Source organism: Falco biarmicus, chromosome 2, assembly GCF_023638135.1.
Source record: "Falco biarmicus isolate bFalBia1 chromosome 2, bFalBia1.pri, whole genome shotgun sequence".
Taxonomy (NCBI): domain Eukaryota; kingdom Metazoa; phylum Chordata; class Aves; order Falconiformes; family Falconidae; genus Falco; species Falco biarmicus.
The window spans coordinates 121430224-121447940 of record NC_079289.1 but is presented as its reverse complement, the minus strand read 5'-3'; the positions used below and the strand labels follow the sequence as shown (position 1 = coordinate 121447940).

The 17717-nt window shown below is 37.4% G+C and overlaps 1 protein-coding gene across 1 annotated transcript in view; it reads right to left on the bottom strand.

The window, feature by feature from the left end:
- Window positions 1-16341, bottom strand: part of ABI3BP (ABI family member 3 binding protein) — a 166177-nt gene extending 149836 nt beyond the window's left edge. The window contains 1 exon segment of the mRNA XM_056329210.1: window positions 16153-16341. Coding sequence (XP_056185185.1) covers window positions 16153-16231 — 79 coding nt within the window. The 5' untranslated portion in view covers window positions 16232-16341.
- Between the last annotated feature and the right edge of the window lie 1376 nt (window positions 16342-17717).

The window sequence follows — 17717 nt, the reverse complement described above, 5'->3', positions numbered from 1 at the left end:
CGCTGAGATCTGCCGGCACAGCTTTAGGAATGAGCAATCAGAAGGGTTTCAGCAGTACAATTCCTGTTCTAGTCCTAACAGTCCTTAACATGAGTTTCTCTTTCCCCAGGGTACAGTTCCGTTCATTTCAAAGCCATTCTGTTGGTTCAAAGAAGCAACTGAGGAGCTGAAGCCATCATTCATTTTGAAATGCTCCTTTTTTCACTTACAATGACACTGTTTAATATAGAAATGGTAGATTTTTCTTATTTTGACTATGGTGCTTGATAGACAGGATGAATAAAGCTTGTTATTTTAAGTCTTATTATCAAGGCTTATTACTTTATTGATAACCAGAAACTAGTAATTGATTGCACCATACTGTTTTGAAGTTAGCCCTTCTTTTCAACTCCCACTGTAACTGAAAGGGTAGATATGACAGCATGGTAAGTACAACCTGTCCTATGACTTGCAGTAATTTAAAAAAGAAGAGATATTACCAAAGAAAGATCTATACAACCCAAATTCCATCTAAATTCTCATGTCTAGTAAGAGAGTTGGAAGCCTCTGAGGAGGATCTATGTGTTAAAGAGGAAGCCACCTTATGTCAGCCAACGGGAAATGCAGAATTTCAATTAAGTGTCTCTGGGAAATAAACTAGAACTAGAACTTCAAGAAAAAAAAAAATTAAAAAAATTATCTTATTTTCATGTAAGCCTCCATACTGTATTTTCTAGCTTCTCTTGATACTGAAAGAAGTCTTTTTGGCCAGTACAAGCATAACACAAACACTTGGTCCATGTACTTGTTTTCAGAAATTGCATTTAATGACCTGGAGTCATCAGACAGACATTCTGCGATCAGTTGTCTTGTGCTACAAGAACAATCTCTTGGAATTCCGATTTCAGTACTTGCAAAACTCCGAATAAAGATGTTTTCAAGAGATCCTGAAATAAATTCCTTCTTGTCTGTGCCTTTAAAATATTTTTATTTGAAAGATGGCAACTTTTTTTAGGTGTATGAACATTCTTAACAGACTATGTAAAGCAAATAAAATAGCATAAATTATAATTCCCCTCTACACATTTTTTCATACGATGCAGCAATTCTAGAAACTTCATTTATAATAGAAATTCACCACAAAAGGAGTACAAATATCTGAACTATCCAGTAGGAACCACCCTCAGTACTGGTGTTTGGCTGAAGGCAGTAATTCACTAAGACCTCCCCAGAAGATGTACTGTGAGGGCCCCGATTCAGCCCCATCCCTTCCAGTGCCCTTTCTCAACAACAGTCTTTGAGGACGACCGAGACCTCTTCCTTCAGCTGCAATGCGTATTTAGTTTTACTAATGCTAATCTGAAATGTGCTCTCTGTTTTTAACAGATACAAACTAAACAGATACTTCTCTAACAGATATAAACTAAGTGGATACTCCTCAGAGAAACTTTTTAAAGCGTTTATATTCCAAAACTATAGTTTTTAAAGCTTCCTTCACCAATTCCTGCCTAGTGACAACTAGTTCAGCACTGAGTTGTTGATGGCTGTAGCTCCCTGCTACCTTAGGACCAGTAAGCACAACGCAGTGGTAAAGATGTAGTTATCAGCAATTCCGGCTTCTATGTACCTACATAAAGTAGTGTACAAAAAGGAATGATCATTTGTAGGTTGACATCTCTCTCACCTCTTTTCAGGTAATTAAAGCACTTCTTTGAAGTTTCACTTCCATCCTTTTCACTGTCTCCCTCACAAAGCTCCTTATACATTTTGGTTTCAAATTATTTTTTTATTGGACTAAGCACAGTAACTATCCTTATTTTAAGTTACAAAGCTGAAAAAAGCCTGGATTTAAACTCAGAATCCCACTTCAGTGGTCCAACCCCCATTTCCAGCTTTCACTCTGCAGCTTATTTCCCATTATTTGTTAACACGGCAAACAAAATTGAAAACAAGCAAGAAAAATGTTGTTTGAGAATAACCAAGTCTGCAGTTCTGATTGAAAAGGGAACAAAAGTTAAACTTCTGAAAAGTTCTTTGGACAGAGTTTGAATAATCTGTCCCTGGGTCCTGTCATAACATACTGTTTTTCTTTTAAATCTTAGAAAATTCCACTATTTTCTTTGCCCAGTCAGTAAACTTGGTTGTGTTTAAAGGTCAAATACACATCCTAAAAATTTAATTTAAATTCAACATCGAACAATTCAACATTTTTGATGCGTAGGGACAGAATAAAGCGTAGCCATAATTTTCAATGCATAATGCCCCCTGACACCCCTTCAAGCTGAACCATTTTTGATAGATATTATTTTTCAAATCAATAGCACACAAACCACAAAACTTAAAAGGACATTATTTGTCCATGAAAAAACTCCTTGTTAATAAAACAACCTCAAACCCTTATTTCAATTTAGATTATGGATCACTGATTTGCTCTGTGATAAAGCTTGATTTGGATCTGATGTAATCACAATCTCCAGAGCACTGTTCCCCTGGCTTTATTCTCAGAGCTAGTAGTTGTTTTTTCCAGACTGGCCTGGCATGTCCTTTCCTGGGCTGATGCAACTCCACCTGATGAGACAGTGACTGCATCTTGCCCAGAAGAGCTGGTCTTTCCAATTCTGGCTCCTTCTTCTGCCCAAGGAAATAGGTCCAAGGCAACTCCACCCAGGCTGGACTATGAAGAAAATTGTGTCTTGGCCAAAGAACCTGACGGATCCTGAATAAAGATATTCAATAAAGGCATGTAGAAGACTGTGGGGAGCAAGAAAAGTCTCTCAAGTTTTATAGGTCTAAATCCCTTTTAACCCTTCAAAGAGCATCAGCTAATGCAAATATCAAGAGAAATGTGGTCTTTGCACATGGCTGCACTTATAAGGTAGTCATATTTTGGAGGTGATCAGCTGAATAAAAACATGGACTTTTTTTAACAACAGCTCCTCAAAAGGTACTAAGAACTTAAGCAGGTGTGGCATTTGGATGCTGTTGGTCTGGCTCTGCCCACAAATTACAAACAGATTGAAGTGATCAGTATTGAAGACCATGGACCTTAAAGCTGCAAGTTTCTTAAAAACATGCTCCTTAGCAGGTAGTACTGAACATTACCACTGCCCTTAACCTACTCAACAGCAGGCAGTATTTAGCATCACCCCTCCCTTAATCCACTTCTCATCTACAGACATCAATGCATTTTTGCTGAATCAAAAATCAAAGTCATTATGAAAAACAGCATCTGGAACTACAACTGCATTTGGTTCTGAAAGAAGAGTGACAATACTATACAATCCACGATTTTGTTATTCATTACTGAATGCACAGATAACGTACTACATGGACTGATGTTGTAGCCAGATTGCAGTGAGGTTCTCACACTGTAGCAGTCATTTTGAAGTCTGTTCCTCATGTATGATCACTATGCATTACATCAGAATACTTAAGTTTGTTTTTTTCAGTACATACATTTTGGATTGATTTGCTGTTTGACTATTCATCTGGGGATCTTTTGAAATATTTCAGAGTAGGAATCAGATTTAAAATAAGAATATGGAATAACTGATGGTAAGAAAGTATCATTTCTACTGTGTTAGAACAAGGCAGCTTTGAATTAGCGTTACAAACCCCAAGCAGTATTAAATTGATATTTGCATGTTTTTCTATATCCAAAGAACAAAACAGGCAGTCATATACTAAAATCCTCCTTCTGTGATAAGTATTATCTTCCTTGCCACACTCCTAACAGCTAAAAGAGCAAGTCTTTATCTCTGTATTCAGTAACATTGGCTTAGATGTTTTCATAGCTAATTTTGTTTTACTTCCTTCTCTGATTCAGCACATGGCTATGTTTTAAGGTCAAAACCGCTTACACGGTAGTAGTAGTAGTAGTATTTAGACAGCTACCTGGGTTTGCAATCTACACTAACAGAGTAAATGTGAAATCAGCACGTACTTCCCAGCTCCTAAACTGTAAACTAATCTATGAATCTCAGAATCACAAACACATCTAGGAATTTCAAGACTGTTGCCTTCCTACTGTAAATCTAAAGAGCTGGCATCCAGTCGTTTTATGCACTAGCCCTCACTTCTAAAAAGATCTCTTTATCACTGATAAGACAGTGCATAGAGCATATAAAGTACACCAACTTGATAAAATCCAGGAAAAAAAGCAAAGTCAGTGACTAGAGGTACAGGGTATGTTACCCAGAAAAAAAGCCTGAATGAATAGGAGTCATCCAGCTTAGAGGAAATGTACGGAGATTGATTTGAAGACAGTATCAAAATGCACAAAAACAAATAAGCAAGCCCTGAAGGAGAGCAATATGAAAAAGTTCTGCTCCTTACCTGTGAAGAGCAGAAGCAACATAAACTCTAGCAAGGAAGGTAGCTGGAAAACTGATCGAGGTGGTGAAGCTCTGGAACGAGCTGCCTCAGGAATAAGCATAAGGGGGTCAAAATGATTTCAGGAAATCCATTTCAGCCCTGTGTTTCTTTGTAGAAATGAGTATTTTTCCACTTGAAGGCTACTGGGTTTGCTCCTGCACCTCTAAGTATGCACCATAAAGCCTCAAGCAGGGCTGCTCTCAACGCTATGCTTGAATTCCAACATCCTACTTCCTATCTCTAACATGTAGATGTTAGACATAACATGACAATCCAATAAAGCATGATCTCTTCAGTATATAGCTAAGCATAAGAGAACTGCCAGGGACAGGCAAGCTTAATTTGTCATGAGAGAACAGAAAAGTATCTCGGTGCAATTGCTTGAGCAAAGGCAAGAAAGAGCATCCAGGAAACGGCCAGCTGTTCAGCCTGCCCTCAGTCACCAGGAACAGATGGTCACATCTATGCATATGATGAACAAGAAGGTGATTCAGAATAGCCAGTACAAATTTACCAAGGCCAGACTGTGTCTGACCAACCCTGCTGCCTTCTGTAGTGCTACCTTCCTAAATCTTCTTTACAGAATGGCAGTGCAATTAGTGAGACAGGCACTGCTCCACTCGTGATGCATCAGTGAGTTTGAATGGTTTGTTCCCCTGTCAAGAGCTAATATTTAAGTAAACACACCCATGCCCATCGCATGAGAAAGTCCAGTCTGTGGTTAAGTTCACAGGTTCTCAACAGTAAAAGGTATCTAAAAGAAGGTATCTTTGAACAGAAACAAGTCTTTCATCAGAAGGTAATGTAATAATCTATTTCTACCAGAAACATCTAGAAACAGAAAATTACAATCTGCCCATCACATTGAGATTGCGCACGTAGGGACCATGCCCATGACAGCACAAGACATTTAACAATTCTTAAATGTATGCAAGCTTTTAAGAATGAATTTAGTACCTTACTACGGTCTAATAGGATTTGAGTTCTATTTATAAACCCTCCATTATATTATTTATACTTGAAACAGGCCTCTTTAAAATAACATGCATAAAAAAGATGAAAATCCATGGGATCATCCCTTCTCTGAAGTCACGATGGCTCTTCCCTTCCAACATTGCAATCATCATGTGATCACACAAAGTATGTGAGTTCTCTGCTCAAAATCTTCTTCTAACATCCAAGACAAACAGGACTTCAAATAGTGCAAGGATTAATAACTTTGGATGCACACTTGGCAATGGTGCCTGCAATATTCTGTGTTTTAACTTTGGAATAAGTTCCCTGCTTTTCAGCAGCAGACAACTGATAAAGTAATTAAATATCTGAAGCATACATAAGAATTCTTAGATGTTGCTGTATATCACTCAGAAAGAATAAACTTCATCAGTTAATAAAAACAGTGATCTATTATGAATGCTGTTATGCTTTGAGAACTGCAGTTTGGTCTCATCAATGCATTCAAGTCTATCAGCAAAGCTTTTAACCGGTTATTCCCTTTCAGTTTAGAAAACTATAGACACACACACAATTTTTTTCAAAAAAATTGCTCAGTGTTTCCAACAGAGCAGTCAAAATAAAGTGGTTTCACTGATGTTCTTGGCCTCCAAACTGAACATTTTCACACATGTCTATGACGCAAGCTGGATACAGCCCAGTCCTATAAGGGTTGATTCCAACTGCATATAGTTTTTCCAGCTGTTAAATGTATCTCATCTTGCACCATTAGATGAGATGGATCTAAAGACTGATGACCTGGCTTCTCATGGGGGGAAAAAAAAAATAAAAAAAAAATAACAGGTTAAGAAAAATCACAGGTGACCCTTTTTATCTTCTTCTATATTGTTCCACATTCTGAGTTTACAGAGATCAAAGAAAAACTGCTACAGTTCAAGCAAATGTCTGAAAAAAGAAGCAACATACTTCCGGTAAGTCTTAAAGAGCGTAAAACCACTAATAAAATAAATACTTGATGATTTTAGGAAGTAATACCAAAATCCAAAATTTGGCAGACATTCTGTTTTTCAGCGCTATTGCAGAATCACAGAACAGTCAGGGTTGGAAAGGATCTTTGGAGATCATCTAGTCCAACCCCCTGCTAAAGCAGGTTTACCTAGAGCAGGTTGCACAGAATCACGTCCAGGCAGGTTTGGAACGTGTCTAAAGGAGACTACAAACACCTCGTGAAGCTGAGGCATTGTTATCTTAAGAAAACTAAAATATGAAGTATGTTGTTCTAAATCAATGGATCAGAGGAAAAAGTGGAAAACATTTATAGTAAGTATACCACATGTCAAATAAAAGTTATGTGTATGATTAAGGGAGTACTAAGATAAGACACAAATAATTATTTTTGCTACTAACAAAGTATTTCATGTGTTCTCCCACCTGTTTCCCTTCCCACGCAGGCTATGACAATATAGCATTTATGTTGTCTGATTGCATTTCCAAATTCTATATCCATTACATCACCTGCTCCATTTCCAGTACATTGCCTTTTAGCTACAGAAATAAAAGCAAGCAGTGGGGAATAATCTCTGTTTCTAATCCATCTATGTCTATATTTACTGTTTGGTTTTTTTTCAATTCTACATTCAGTGTTTTATTGAAAGAAAAATGACAATAAAGAAAACTATCAGCTACACAAAAGGAAGGCTTATGCTAAGCCAAAAAAAAAAAAAAAAAAAAAAAAAAAAAAAAAAAAAGGGAAGGCAAAAGGCAAAGTTTTTGGGGCAGGATAGGGACATGTACACCTGTGCACAGACCCATCAGCTAGGCAATCTGTGTATGACTTGACTTCACATTTTTACTTTTACTTCACTCAGGCATGCATCCAATTGTTTGCGGGAAATTTATGGTATGTAGAAAGTTAACGTCTCTCTCATCACTAATCTTGTAACCCAGTGTGCAGTAGATTACACTAATTCCCAAAGAATGTTCTCTGATTTAAGAGTATATTAAGTACATGAATATTGCTTCATGACTTCACAGAGTTTTAAAATGAGATGGTCTTTCCCATGCCTGTTTTGATTGACAACTGACAAGTGTTTTAACACTACAAAAGCAGATTAATGGAAAAGAAATAGTCCAGAAAAGCCAGGTCATGGAAAAAATATTCATAATGCCTGAGATTTCTACACTGAAACAGAGCACAAATAAGAGGACTCCTTTCCTTTGTGTGGTGGAACATCTGTACTTTTTTCTTCAGCCTTAATACTATGAACAACCTTACATACCCTTCAAGTAAATATACTAATAGCATATTATTTGCATTGCTAATTTCTGTAAGTATTTCTGATTGGAAAGGGGACACAATAAACATCTGTTATGTTACTGAGAAACTTTGCTTTCTAAGAATTCATTACTTCATGTTAACAACATACTAATGCTTTTGTCAACTCCTATTGACCATGTTACTAAAAGTGGGAGAGTGAGAGTGGGAGAGAGTACAGGTGAACTGATAAAAGCCTGTAAGCTTAAAACAAATAATTTTTGACACAAAGCATTTACCAAAAATGAACTAGATCCACAATTATTTTGTTTGTGTATGCACATGCATGCCTCTCTGTGAGCTAGAGACTCTGTGTGAAATCACCCTCATGACTTGCTTACTTGCATGCAAGTTCAGTCTAAACATAAATCTTCACTGGAGAATAAAAAGTAATCACAAAATCAGTCCAAAATTCAAAGAAGTTCTCGAGCTCAAAAAGTTTGCATAATTAGTGTTTCATTCCTTAAAAAAAAAAAAAACAACGTTTATACAAAGACTTGATAAACAGACAACATAAATTAACTACTACACCATCACCAATTGAGTCACAGCAGATTCATCACCTACTAAGGAACACTGAATACTCAACATAAGCAGAGAGACATTTTTATTAGAATCGCCTTCCTCATAATTAAAACAAAAAGCAGGAAGAAATGCTGAAGAGATGCATTATTTATGCGTGTCATAGCACAGCCAAAAGCTGGTTTTCATCAGTAAGGGAGCAAAAAACGGGCTACCAATGTGCAGCGATTTCACTGTTTAAATAGATGTCAATAAGCTTTATGATAAAGGAAGGAGATCTACTGATTTGAGCTGAACATCCAACCCCACACTTTCACCTGAGACAGCTCTTCATCAAACTAAGTGAATTCACAGTTCTAAGACCTGACTGCAGCCATCTCCCTGACCATACAACAAGCTATGCTTCAGCGTACACTATGCTATAAATAAAAACTGTGCCCTGCCATTTAATCCAGCCACTTCAGTGTTTATGTAAGCCATAATGGAACTCTGCCAAAATTTCCAGGTCAGACAATACAGTTTTCTGCCTATTATTTCTATTCCAAAGCTCAATTTCTTACCAACTTTCAGACTGTTGCACCCATTCCTTTATTTTCAGCATATGCTTGTGCATGTTGCACAGATACACTGAGATTTTAAAAGAAAAGTGATAAAGTCTGAAGTCTTACATTTTTCTCACTGTGCATTTTTCTTGTTCATGTACAGGCTTGAACTGTGGTAATGAGGGAATCAAAACTGCCAGAAAATGTTTTCACTTCAAAGTCATAAAACAGCCTTCTGGGACATTTCAAGTTTACATATTTGTATTTTTGAACCAACCACAATTTTAAGTGTTCTGAACTGATTCCAGACTTTTACATCATAGAATGAAAAATTAAAGTTAATAATTAATACAAAGCACAGCCAAGCAGCTGACAAAAGTTTTTTTCCCCTACGCCAGTTCAAAAATAATGTTATCCCGCATACACTGCCAGTCCTCTAAAATTGGCCAGGTTCCCAAAGTATTAATTATGTAAACTCATATCAAGCATTCTGTGGCCATTTATAGATTCATAAACTAGTGCCACAACTGCTGATGATAGGAGAGAACATTACAATCTCTTACTGCTTTATTGAATTGTACTTTTCTTGAGATTTCAAGAATAATGAAAAAAGAACTATAAAAAATGTAGAAGTAATCCTACAAAATAAATTCTCTCACACATTGAGAATCCATTTTGCCATTGGCTCTCCAATTTGAACGGTAGCACTGAATTACAATCCCTTATGGACAGTAATACTCTAGGTGTTAGCACTCCACACACCCATACAAAACATAAATACAAATCAAATCACACACAGAGGTTTAGGTACTTCATTATGTTGGGTTTTATTAAAGTGGATTGATCTACATGGAGCCCTGCTGCCTAGAACACATTTGTTCAAGGTAAACAGGTTTTGCGTAAAAAACGTGGCTGCAATTAGCATAAGAGAAAACTGTGGATTCACTTGCCTCATTTTTTTCTAGAAAAAAATCAAAATAATATTATATCATTACAGAGGGAAGGATCTCAGCAACAACTCTACAGTATTTTACAAAACAGAGGTTAAATTTTGTCTATCGACCTCTGAACAAGCCCAGTAGATAAGATTAGCTTTCTTCTAATACAAAAGCACTCTCCTACCTCCATACCTTTAGATCTAGTATCTCCAGTAGCAAGTGCCTCAACTTTTTCCCAGCATTTTATTCAGCAACTGTGAAATGGTGAAGACTCTGAGTTGATATTCGTGATGTGACCATCCTTACATAATCTCACCCGGATATCATCATTCTGATGACATCACTTTGGTCAAGCAATGAGTGCAAAAGCATTTAATTCTGGTGACCGTAATTACAATAACAACTTCATCAACAATAGAAATTCACTTGGCCGTTCAAAACTTGACCTGTTTTTTCTTCACCTTGACATGACACGCTCTGGTTTGCTCAGGTGGGGAGGCTGAGGGTTGATTTAGCCAGAGTATAATGGCATATGGTTGATATGTTTTGAGGGACAGCTGTGCTAGGAAAGTTGGCCCAGGCCTTGCCCGCACAAAAGTTTGATTCACGATGATGCCAGTAGTCTCCTTCACAAACACTGTTCTCACAGCAAAGACAGACAAACAGGTATTTCATAAAGCAAACTTGTATTGCATACATGTTGGCCTGTATTGTAGCAAACCCAGTTTCTAACTAAGGGCATTTGAATTAAGGCCTGTCAGGCAAGCTTGGGTGGCATCTGGCCTGCTTCCAGCTGCCCTCTTCCACTTGGGAGCAAACTAGGGGCTCTTTTGCTAATGGCACCTATTTTAGGCCACTGTTTAGGACACTAATACCTGTCTCTCTTCACACCAAGATTTAATGTGAAATTGCTGTATTATCCATGCCAGTAAGTCTCCAACCATCTCCTGCAAAAGGCAGTAGTCAAAAACACCTCACAGCAACAAATTTATCCTGCTTACCAATTTCAAGTCTACACTTGAATTTCCCCAAGGAAAAGAAATCCACTAGGAGCTGTATGAACACTTCTGACTATGGCAGGTCACTTGTAGCCATTTTCCCTGCCTGGAGCAAACAGAGCTTTCTGTTTGCATGTGCAATGTGTAGTACATACCTTGTAAGTCCAAACACTCCAAAGAAGCCTCAGACCCACTGACCGTTCACAGTGCCACCATGCAATAGACATGCAGACTGCTACCCATATAGAGCAGGCCTGGCCAAAGAGCAGCAGCAGAATTTAGCCTATAGATCTCCCCTCAGGCGAGTTATGTAGCTTGTCCTGCTGGAATGGCTAGATACAAAAGATCATACGGAGGAGGACTGAAAAATAATATTCAAAAAGAGATAACTGGGAACATTAAAATTAAAATGAAGAGGTGGAAGGTTATATAGATTACCAGCAGCGAGATCATTTGAAAGACGTTCATACGCTATGGAATTTAACTGTTACAGTATCCACCCATGTGCATCATCACACTGTTGCGCCACTGCCTGTGCCAGTATAGAAATGGAATTCTGGTATTACAGATTATCTTCGAACTCAGAAGCTTGACAGTACTGAGTTTTGATACATTTTTGTGCACTCCTAGGACACAACCGTCTGCATGATAAGGTTAACTTTGATTAAATGAGCTGCAATAATAGCAACATTCTTATGGGTTGTTTTCATTTTCAGCAAAGAATGAGCCAAATTTGCCATGACATATCTACTGACTGAAAACCCTAGCCTCTCAATTACACCAGATAAAGGATTCCTTTGAAATTTCTCATAGGATTTTGTTGTAATTTATATGCCATTAAACATAAGAGAAGTATTTCACACAGATCAAATCAATTTTGCACTTCTCTTTCCAGACACTAAAAGAAAAATAAAAAAGTTCACTGGTTTAGTCCAATCCAGCCCTCCTTCATTAGAATAAGTTTTTTAAATGTTAATGCACTGCATATTTAAAAAAAAATAGTTCCTAGGAAGATATTTTGTAAACTGTGGAGAAAGTAACATATAAACCACATGTCAATTCACTCCTTTTCTGATATTTTGATACGCCAGCTTCATTGTATGTTCAAAACCCACAACTTTCAGGAGACTTATCCTTGTCTTACAATTTCTGCCCTGCTATCCTACAGCTACCAAAGGGGTGCTGCAGGCAGGCAGGGAGGGGAGCACAAAAGTTTAAAGATTAAGGTTTGGCTGTTGCAGTACAGTGACTGTGATAGACTGAAATAACTCAACATTGTTTTAACTGCTTGACACCAGTAAGTGAAAACACATGCCGAGTTTAACCTCTGGTTTGGAAGAAGTATTACATAATGTAGCATAGCCAGCAAATCTAGCTATGAATAAAATTAGCCTATTCCTTTCAAAAATGTCAACGGTACATTTAGAAGTATACTGTAAATACAGTGTTCACTCCCAAAGGGGTATCAGTTATAATTACCATAAATACAAATCCCAGCTAGTAGTTATCTACAATATTTTCTAACATTCCTGTATAATTACCAAACAAGCACCATCACCACCAACAAACATTTAAAGAGTAAATCTTTTATTTTTCCCACTTATCCTCACCATTGACAACTCCACAGACAAGAAAATATTGGATCTGGTTTTTCCTACATGAGTCTGTAAATCAGGTTCTTTCACATGGTCCTGGAAAGAAATTTCAGGTCTCTACTCCTTTTCCTTAAGGCAGCAACCAGGAGGAATGTGAATTAAGGTTTCCCGAGCCCTTTCTAGAAAGCAGAACAGGACAGGCCTGAATCCTGGAAAGTAGAACAAGGATGGGCCTGAATTCCAATCTACCTGATGACTAATTCAAGTAGTAGGAAAACCACAGAGGTCAGAAACACAGGGGAGAATGAAAAACAAACCAGAAAAACTTTCAGACTCTCCTTTATAAAAACTTCATAAAACTGTATATTTGTAAGAAGGGATCAACCCCAAAGTCTTTTCAGCTCTAAAGAAGACAAACAGAACATGAAGATATACATAACCTATCAGAAACAGATTATAGTGAAAAAATGCATTTCTATGCACATCTCTGGGAAGTCAACTGGCAAAAACAGAAACACAAAATGCTGTTTTACCAAACACTAAGAACTTGTTCCACAACTGTTGCCTTCAACAACATTTGTATCAGGCCCAGCTGGAAAGATGTCAGTGAAACACACTTTACAAGGCAGTACAATCTTGTGAATTATGTCCTGTAACTTCTCTTTAAAGACAAGATTTTTTGTCTGTACTCAATTCCTGTCTGGAGAGACGATGCCGCATTCTTCAAGGATGGAATGTTTCTGTTACATAGAACCATAAAAATTAGAGAATGTATGACAAGTTTTAACTCTGACACCTATGCACTGCAACTGTTTCCACCGATGATTAAAATATTTCAGGTACAACAGTGTTGAACTGAAGGATTATATGTTGGATGGCACTGGCACAATGGCATATGGGAAGAGAAAAATAAATGGAAAATGTCCAGGCCTCTCTTCTTTCTGATGAAAAAGAAAGCTTTAGAAGCTGGACATAGTTGAAAGGACTGTGGCTCCAATACTTGATAAAAGACCATCCCTGATGGTACATCATCTCCTGCCCTGCTGTTCTGTGACCCCTCACATAGTCTCCATAGGCACCGACTACAGAATTTTCTTAGCAACTGAACCCTCACACAGAAACTCATGAAACACAAACAATAATTGTAAAAAAGGCATTCCTTCCACAGTAAAACACAATACCTGCCAACATTCCCTTTCCAATTACATTGCCTTTACTTATCTATGCAAAGTCTTAGTGTAGAAAGAGTCTGAACTATGACACAGCTTATAACTGCCTCATCACTTGTCATTTGCTATAGTAAATGTGACAAAGTGCAAGAGAAAGGGTGTTCACCTGCACTTAGGGCACTACGCTAGGACCAGAGTAAAAGCCTATCTTCTGTACAGGCAAAACTGTTATAAAGCAGGACACACAGAAGCAGCACAAAGTTCCCACTAGAAATTTTAACTGGTATTTCCCCGATTTTGACTTCTTGAGTCATGTTGATAGTGTTACCAAATTATTCCTCCAACAGTGCCTTAATTTTTTAAGTCAAAATAATTAAAGAATTTTTTAATAGAGAACTTCCTTTTGAGAACAGCAATAACATTTTCCTTGTCATTCTAGGCCAACACATGCTTCTTGAGGTGAATATATAAAATATATGGGAAAAGTGAGTCATTTGTGTTCCCGCCTCCTGAACAGTTCACAATCTCCCAAACAGCTCTGGAATTCACTGACATCCAAAGGGTTTACTGGCTCTGCTCCGCTGCAGCTGCAGAAGGCAAGATGTTCTTTCCACCTTGTATCACTGAAAGATAAACCCAGTCCACGAGACCAGGGATCACTGTGTTTCACCTCCTGGAGAGAAGACCTGAGCACTAGAATTCCAAAGCACTAGTAAGAACAGCAAGATTTACACTAAAAACCTGTTCACAAGAGTACCTGCACCACCAGAAAGCAAGTTTGGTTAGACTGTTCTCCCTCAAGTTATGAAACTGATTCCACTGTTCCCCACAGAGCAGGAGTGACACTCATAGTTCATGACTTGAAGAGCACAGGAATTCAAGCTTGCTTAGCAAAGCAGAGCTGCTCTCTTAACAGAATACTACCACTACACATCCTCATTTAAAAAATACTTTAAAGATTCAAATATACTCTTTGCTTATGAAAAAAATCTGTACTCCCTATCAAACAAGAAAGTGTTGCAGAGAAAGACCATCCTTTGAACACTTCCAGGTAACAGCTAGGTACTAACACACCTGTTTTTTCAATGCATTCTAATGCAAATAATAACCTGAGAGGCAGCTCCAAACAAAAGAATTAGACTGATGTTTCAATACTGCAATGGGAGAATCTTTAAAAAGCTATTTCACTGAAAAGAAATTGAATTTCCACCTGCAGCTTTGTGCATTTGGCAAACAGAACGTCACTTCTGCAATGTTATTTCAGGACAGGAAAAAATGCATCCCAGAGTTAATCTCCCAATGACTGCAGTGGATCAGTAGCTTTGTCTAAATTTCACAGTTAACATAAAGCTGCAGCCACTATTCTATGGTAGTCAGCAGAAAGCTCAGTGAAACCTTTCAAAAACACAAGCACTAGAAAAGTTCCTTCCCTTTAGGTAAGCAACACATACAAGGTTCCTCTCTGTTCAACATAATCCTCCCCTACGAAAACTGCTACAATAGTTTACTTACAGATTGCACTTTTTTTTTTTTTCGGGGGGGGGGAGGGAGGAGTTTTTACAGTCTCCTTGACTTGAACAATAACTACATATCTATCTGTTGCTCACAGACTACACATTGCCCCACTATCAGTAGTGTGCAGAAAACTCCACATTGACTCCAGAAGATAAGCTTAGAAGAAAGCCACTTCCAAAAGAACATCACCGGGGGAAAAGAAAAAAAAAAAAAAAGAAAGAAAAAAAAGGAATCTTTGAAATCATCTCAGGGCATGGGTGGTGGGTGAAAAGTCACCTCTTCTCCCCAAAATCCTTTTAGGTTCCCCACCTGTGAAACAACCTCCTAGGAAGCTCTCAAAGTGCTGATTTCTTAATAAACATTCTCATAAGGAACTAAATCACAGCTTCCTTTCTAAAAGTTACTGGTTGCAGGAGACTGCAGATGTAAAATGCATTACAAAGAACAGTGGACTCAGGCAAGCACTTTTACAAAGTAAGAGCAATACATGCAGTACAAAAACAGTTGTAAAAATGCTGGTTTAATGCCAAGGTACTACGAAGTGGTTTACAGTCTAGATATAGAAATATTCTTTTCATTTTATGCTATGACTGTTCTTCCTGCAGTAATAAAATATTAGCAAAATGCCAATGTTACATGGCTCACATTAACAAGAAAAAGAGATACCTGCCAGCTTTGCAATTCTACTGTACTTCCAGACTCCAAGAGAAAGGAACAGTTAAACAAATATTCATATAGTTTTGGAGGGTTTTTACTTCTTGTGGAAATTTTAATAAATCTTATTTCTCTCCCTCAAAATGCACACAACTTGACCTACAAAAGCCAACTCCTACTGAATTGTTAAAGATGAATATAAAGGGAAAGCATAAAAGTTTTTTCAAGACAGAACTGAAATCTTCCACCAACAGCACAGGGTGCTTCTAAGTCAGTTTCTTTAAGATCTTAAACCACAAACCCGCACAATGCCATCTAAATCATTACAAATTCATTAAATACAGTTACTTTGTTTCATGGTACTCACTAGAGTCATAAGACACCACAAAAACGTTTACGCTTGTTTTATTCAAGAGCTTTAAAGTTACTTTCTGGACCTTGCCCTGCTGACTGATCATCTTTCATCTTTTCCTTTACCTTTAATCATCCCTAACATGTTGAAAGCAAACTTCCAGGGCAAAACACAAACATTAAAAAACAAAAAAGCCCCACAACAGAAAAACAAACAAAACCCCAGAAAGTTGTCATAGCTACTTGCCTCTTGGCAATTTCTGAGCATTTCCCAGGTTTAGAGCAATATATCCACAGAAAAGCAGAAAGACCAATCTTGACATCATGGTCACAAACCCAACCTTGCTCTGGGAATGATTCTGACAGGTATCACACAAAAGTACTGCAGCTGCATTTAAGTGAACTGTTCTCTCTGTGACAAGAGGCAGCAACACTTTGACACAAGCTTAGTTTACACAGTGGGAGGAGACAGGATGACATCATTCACTCCCACTGGAAAAGGAGAATTAGCATTAAAAAAAATAAAAAGATCATCAGGCTCCCCCTACAATAACCTTCTCGGGTTTGTTACAAAGTCTTTCCACCGCTCAGGATAAGCAATTACCATTTGATCACTTAAATTTCATGCAAATAAAACAAGGAATATAAGAACTTCTACTAACTTAAAACTGATCTAAGAGACATTTTCACTGTTTTATCCAAGAAAGCCTGACTTAAAATGCAAGAGTAACATTCACAGTAATCAGAAAACCGTTTGCTATCTTGAACTCAGTATTTTTGCAATCTCAAGATCTTGCTTAATATTAATTCAGGCTAGATGTGGCTTTCATCCCAGCAAAATAAATACTAGTTTCATTTTACATGACATTATAAACTGGTATGATAAATATTTATTCAGCAAAAGACCTGTGTTTGAAAAAAACTAAATGTTATTTTTTCACTTTTATCTGATTTTGGCAATTTACAAATATTTTATATTTTCTCCTTTCATACATGTCTGGTGAGTCCATCAGCACAATGCACATTGAAAGCAAAAAGGCAATCTCCTTTCAGGGGCTAGATCCTCTCACCAGTTACTTAACTGTAAATGAAAAAGAAATTCCATTATCCCATTAAAAGCTGTTTGACTCAGTGTTTACCATGAGTGGAGTAGGCACAGAATTTGGTCCTACTCACAACTCAGAAGGTGGGAAGGAAAGGGTGAAACAGAAGAAAAAGGTTACAACTGAATATGGAAGAATTTAGTATTTGGAAAACATCCCCAAAGAGATTACATCTATTCAACTGAGTAGTGATACCTCTCTCTCACTAAAAAACAAACAAGAAAAACTTAAACCAAACAAACAAAAAACCCAACACCAAGAAAGAACCACACAACCCAAACCAGTCCCCCAAAAGAAAAAAAACCCCAAACATCAATAACCAAACCCAAACATACCCACTGCTTGCAATATGTAAAGCCCTTCAGTATGTTTGGTGTGTACCCATTCCCCACTTGCCTGGAACTGACATTGTCCTACTTTCATACTGTGTTCTATAAGCAAAGAAAATTCACAATATTAGCACCTGGACATGGTAGAAACAAAGTAGTTTAAAATAAAAGAGTAATATATTAAAGCATACATGAGAATTTCTTAAAAAAACAGATTAGTACTGTAATTAAAAGACTCCATGTACTCCATACTTCAGGAAGAACTTCAAAACAGAAGCTAACAGGAATGGTTCTAGAGAAAAACACAAGGAATTTCAAGCTCTTCTAATCAGTATGGACAGCACACAACTGTAACAAAAAGAGTTTGACAATGGAAATGT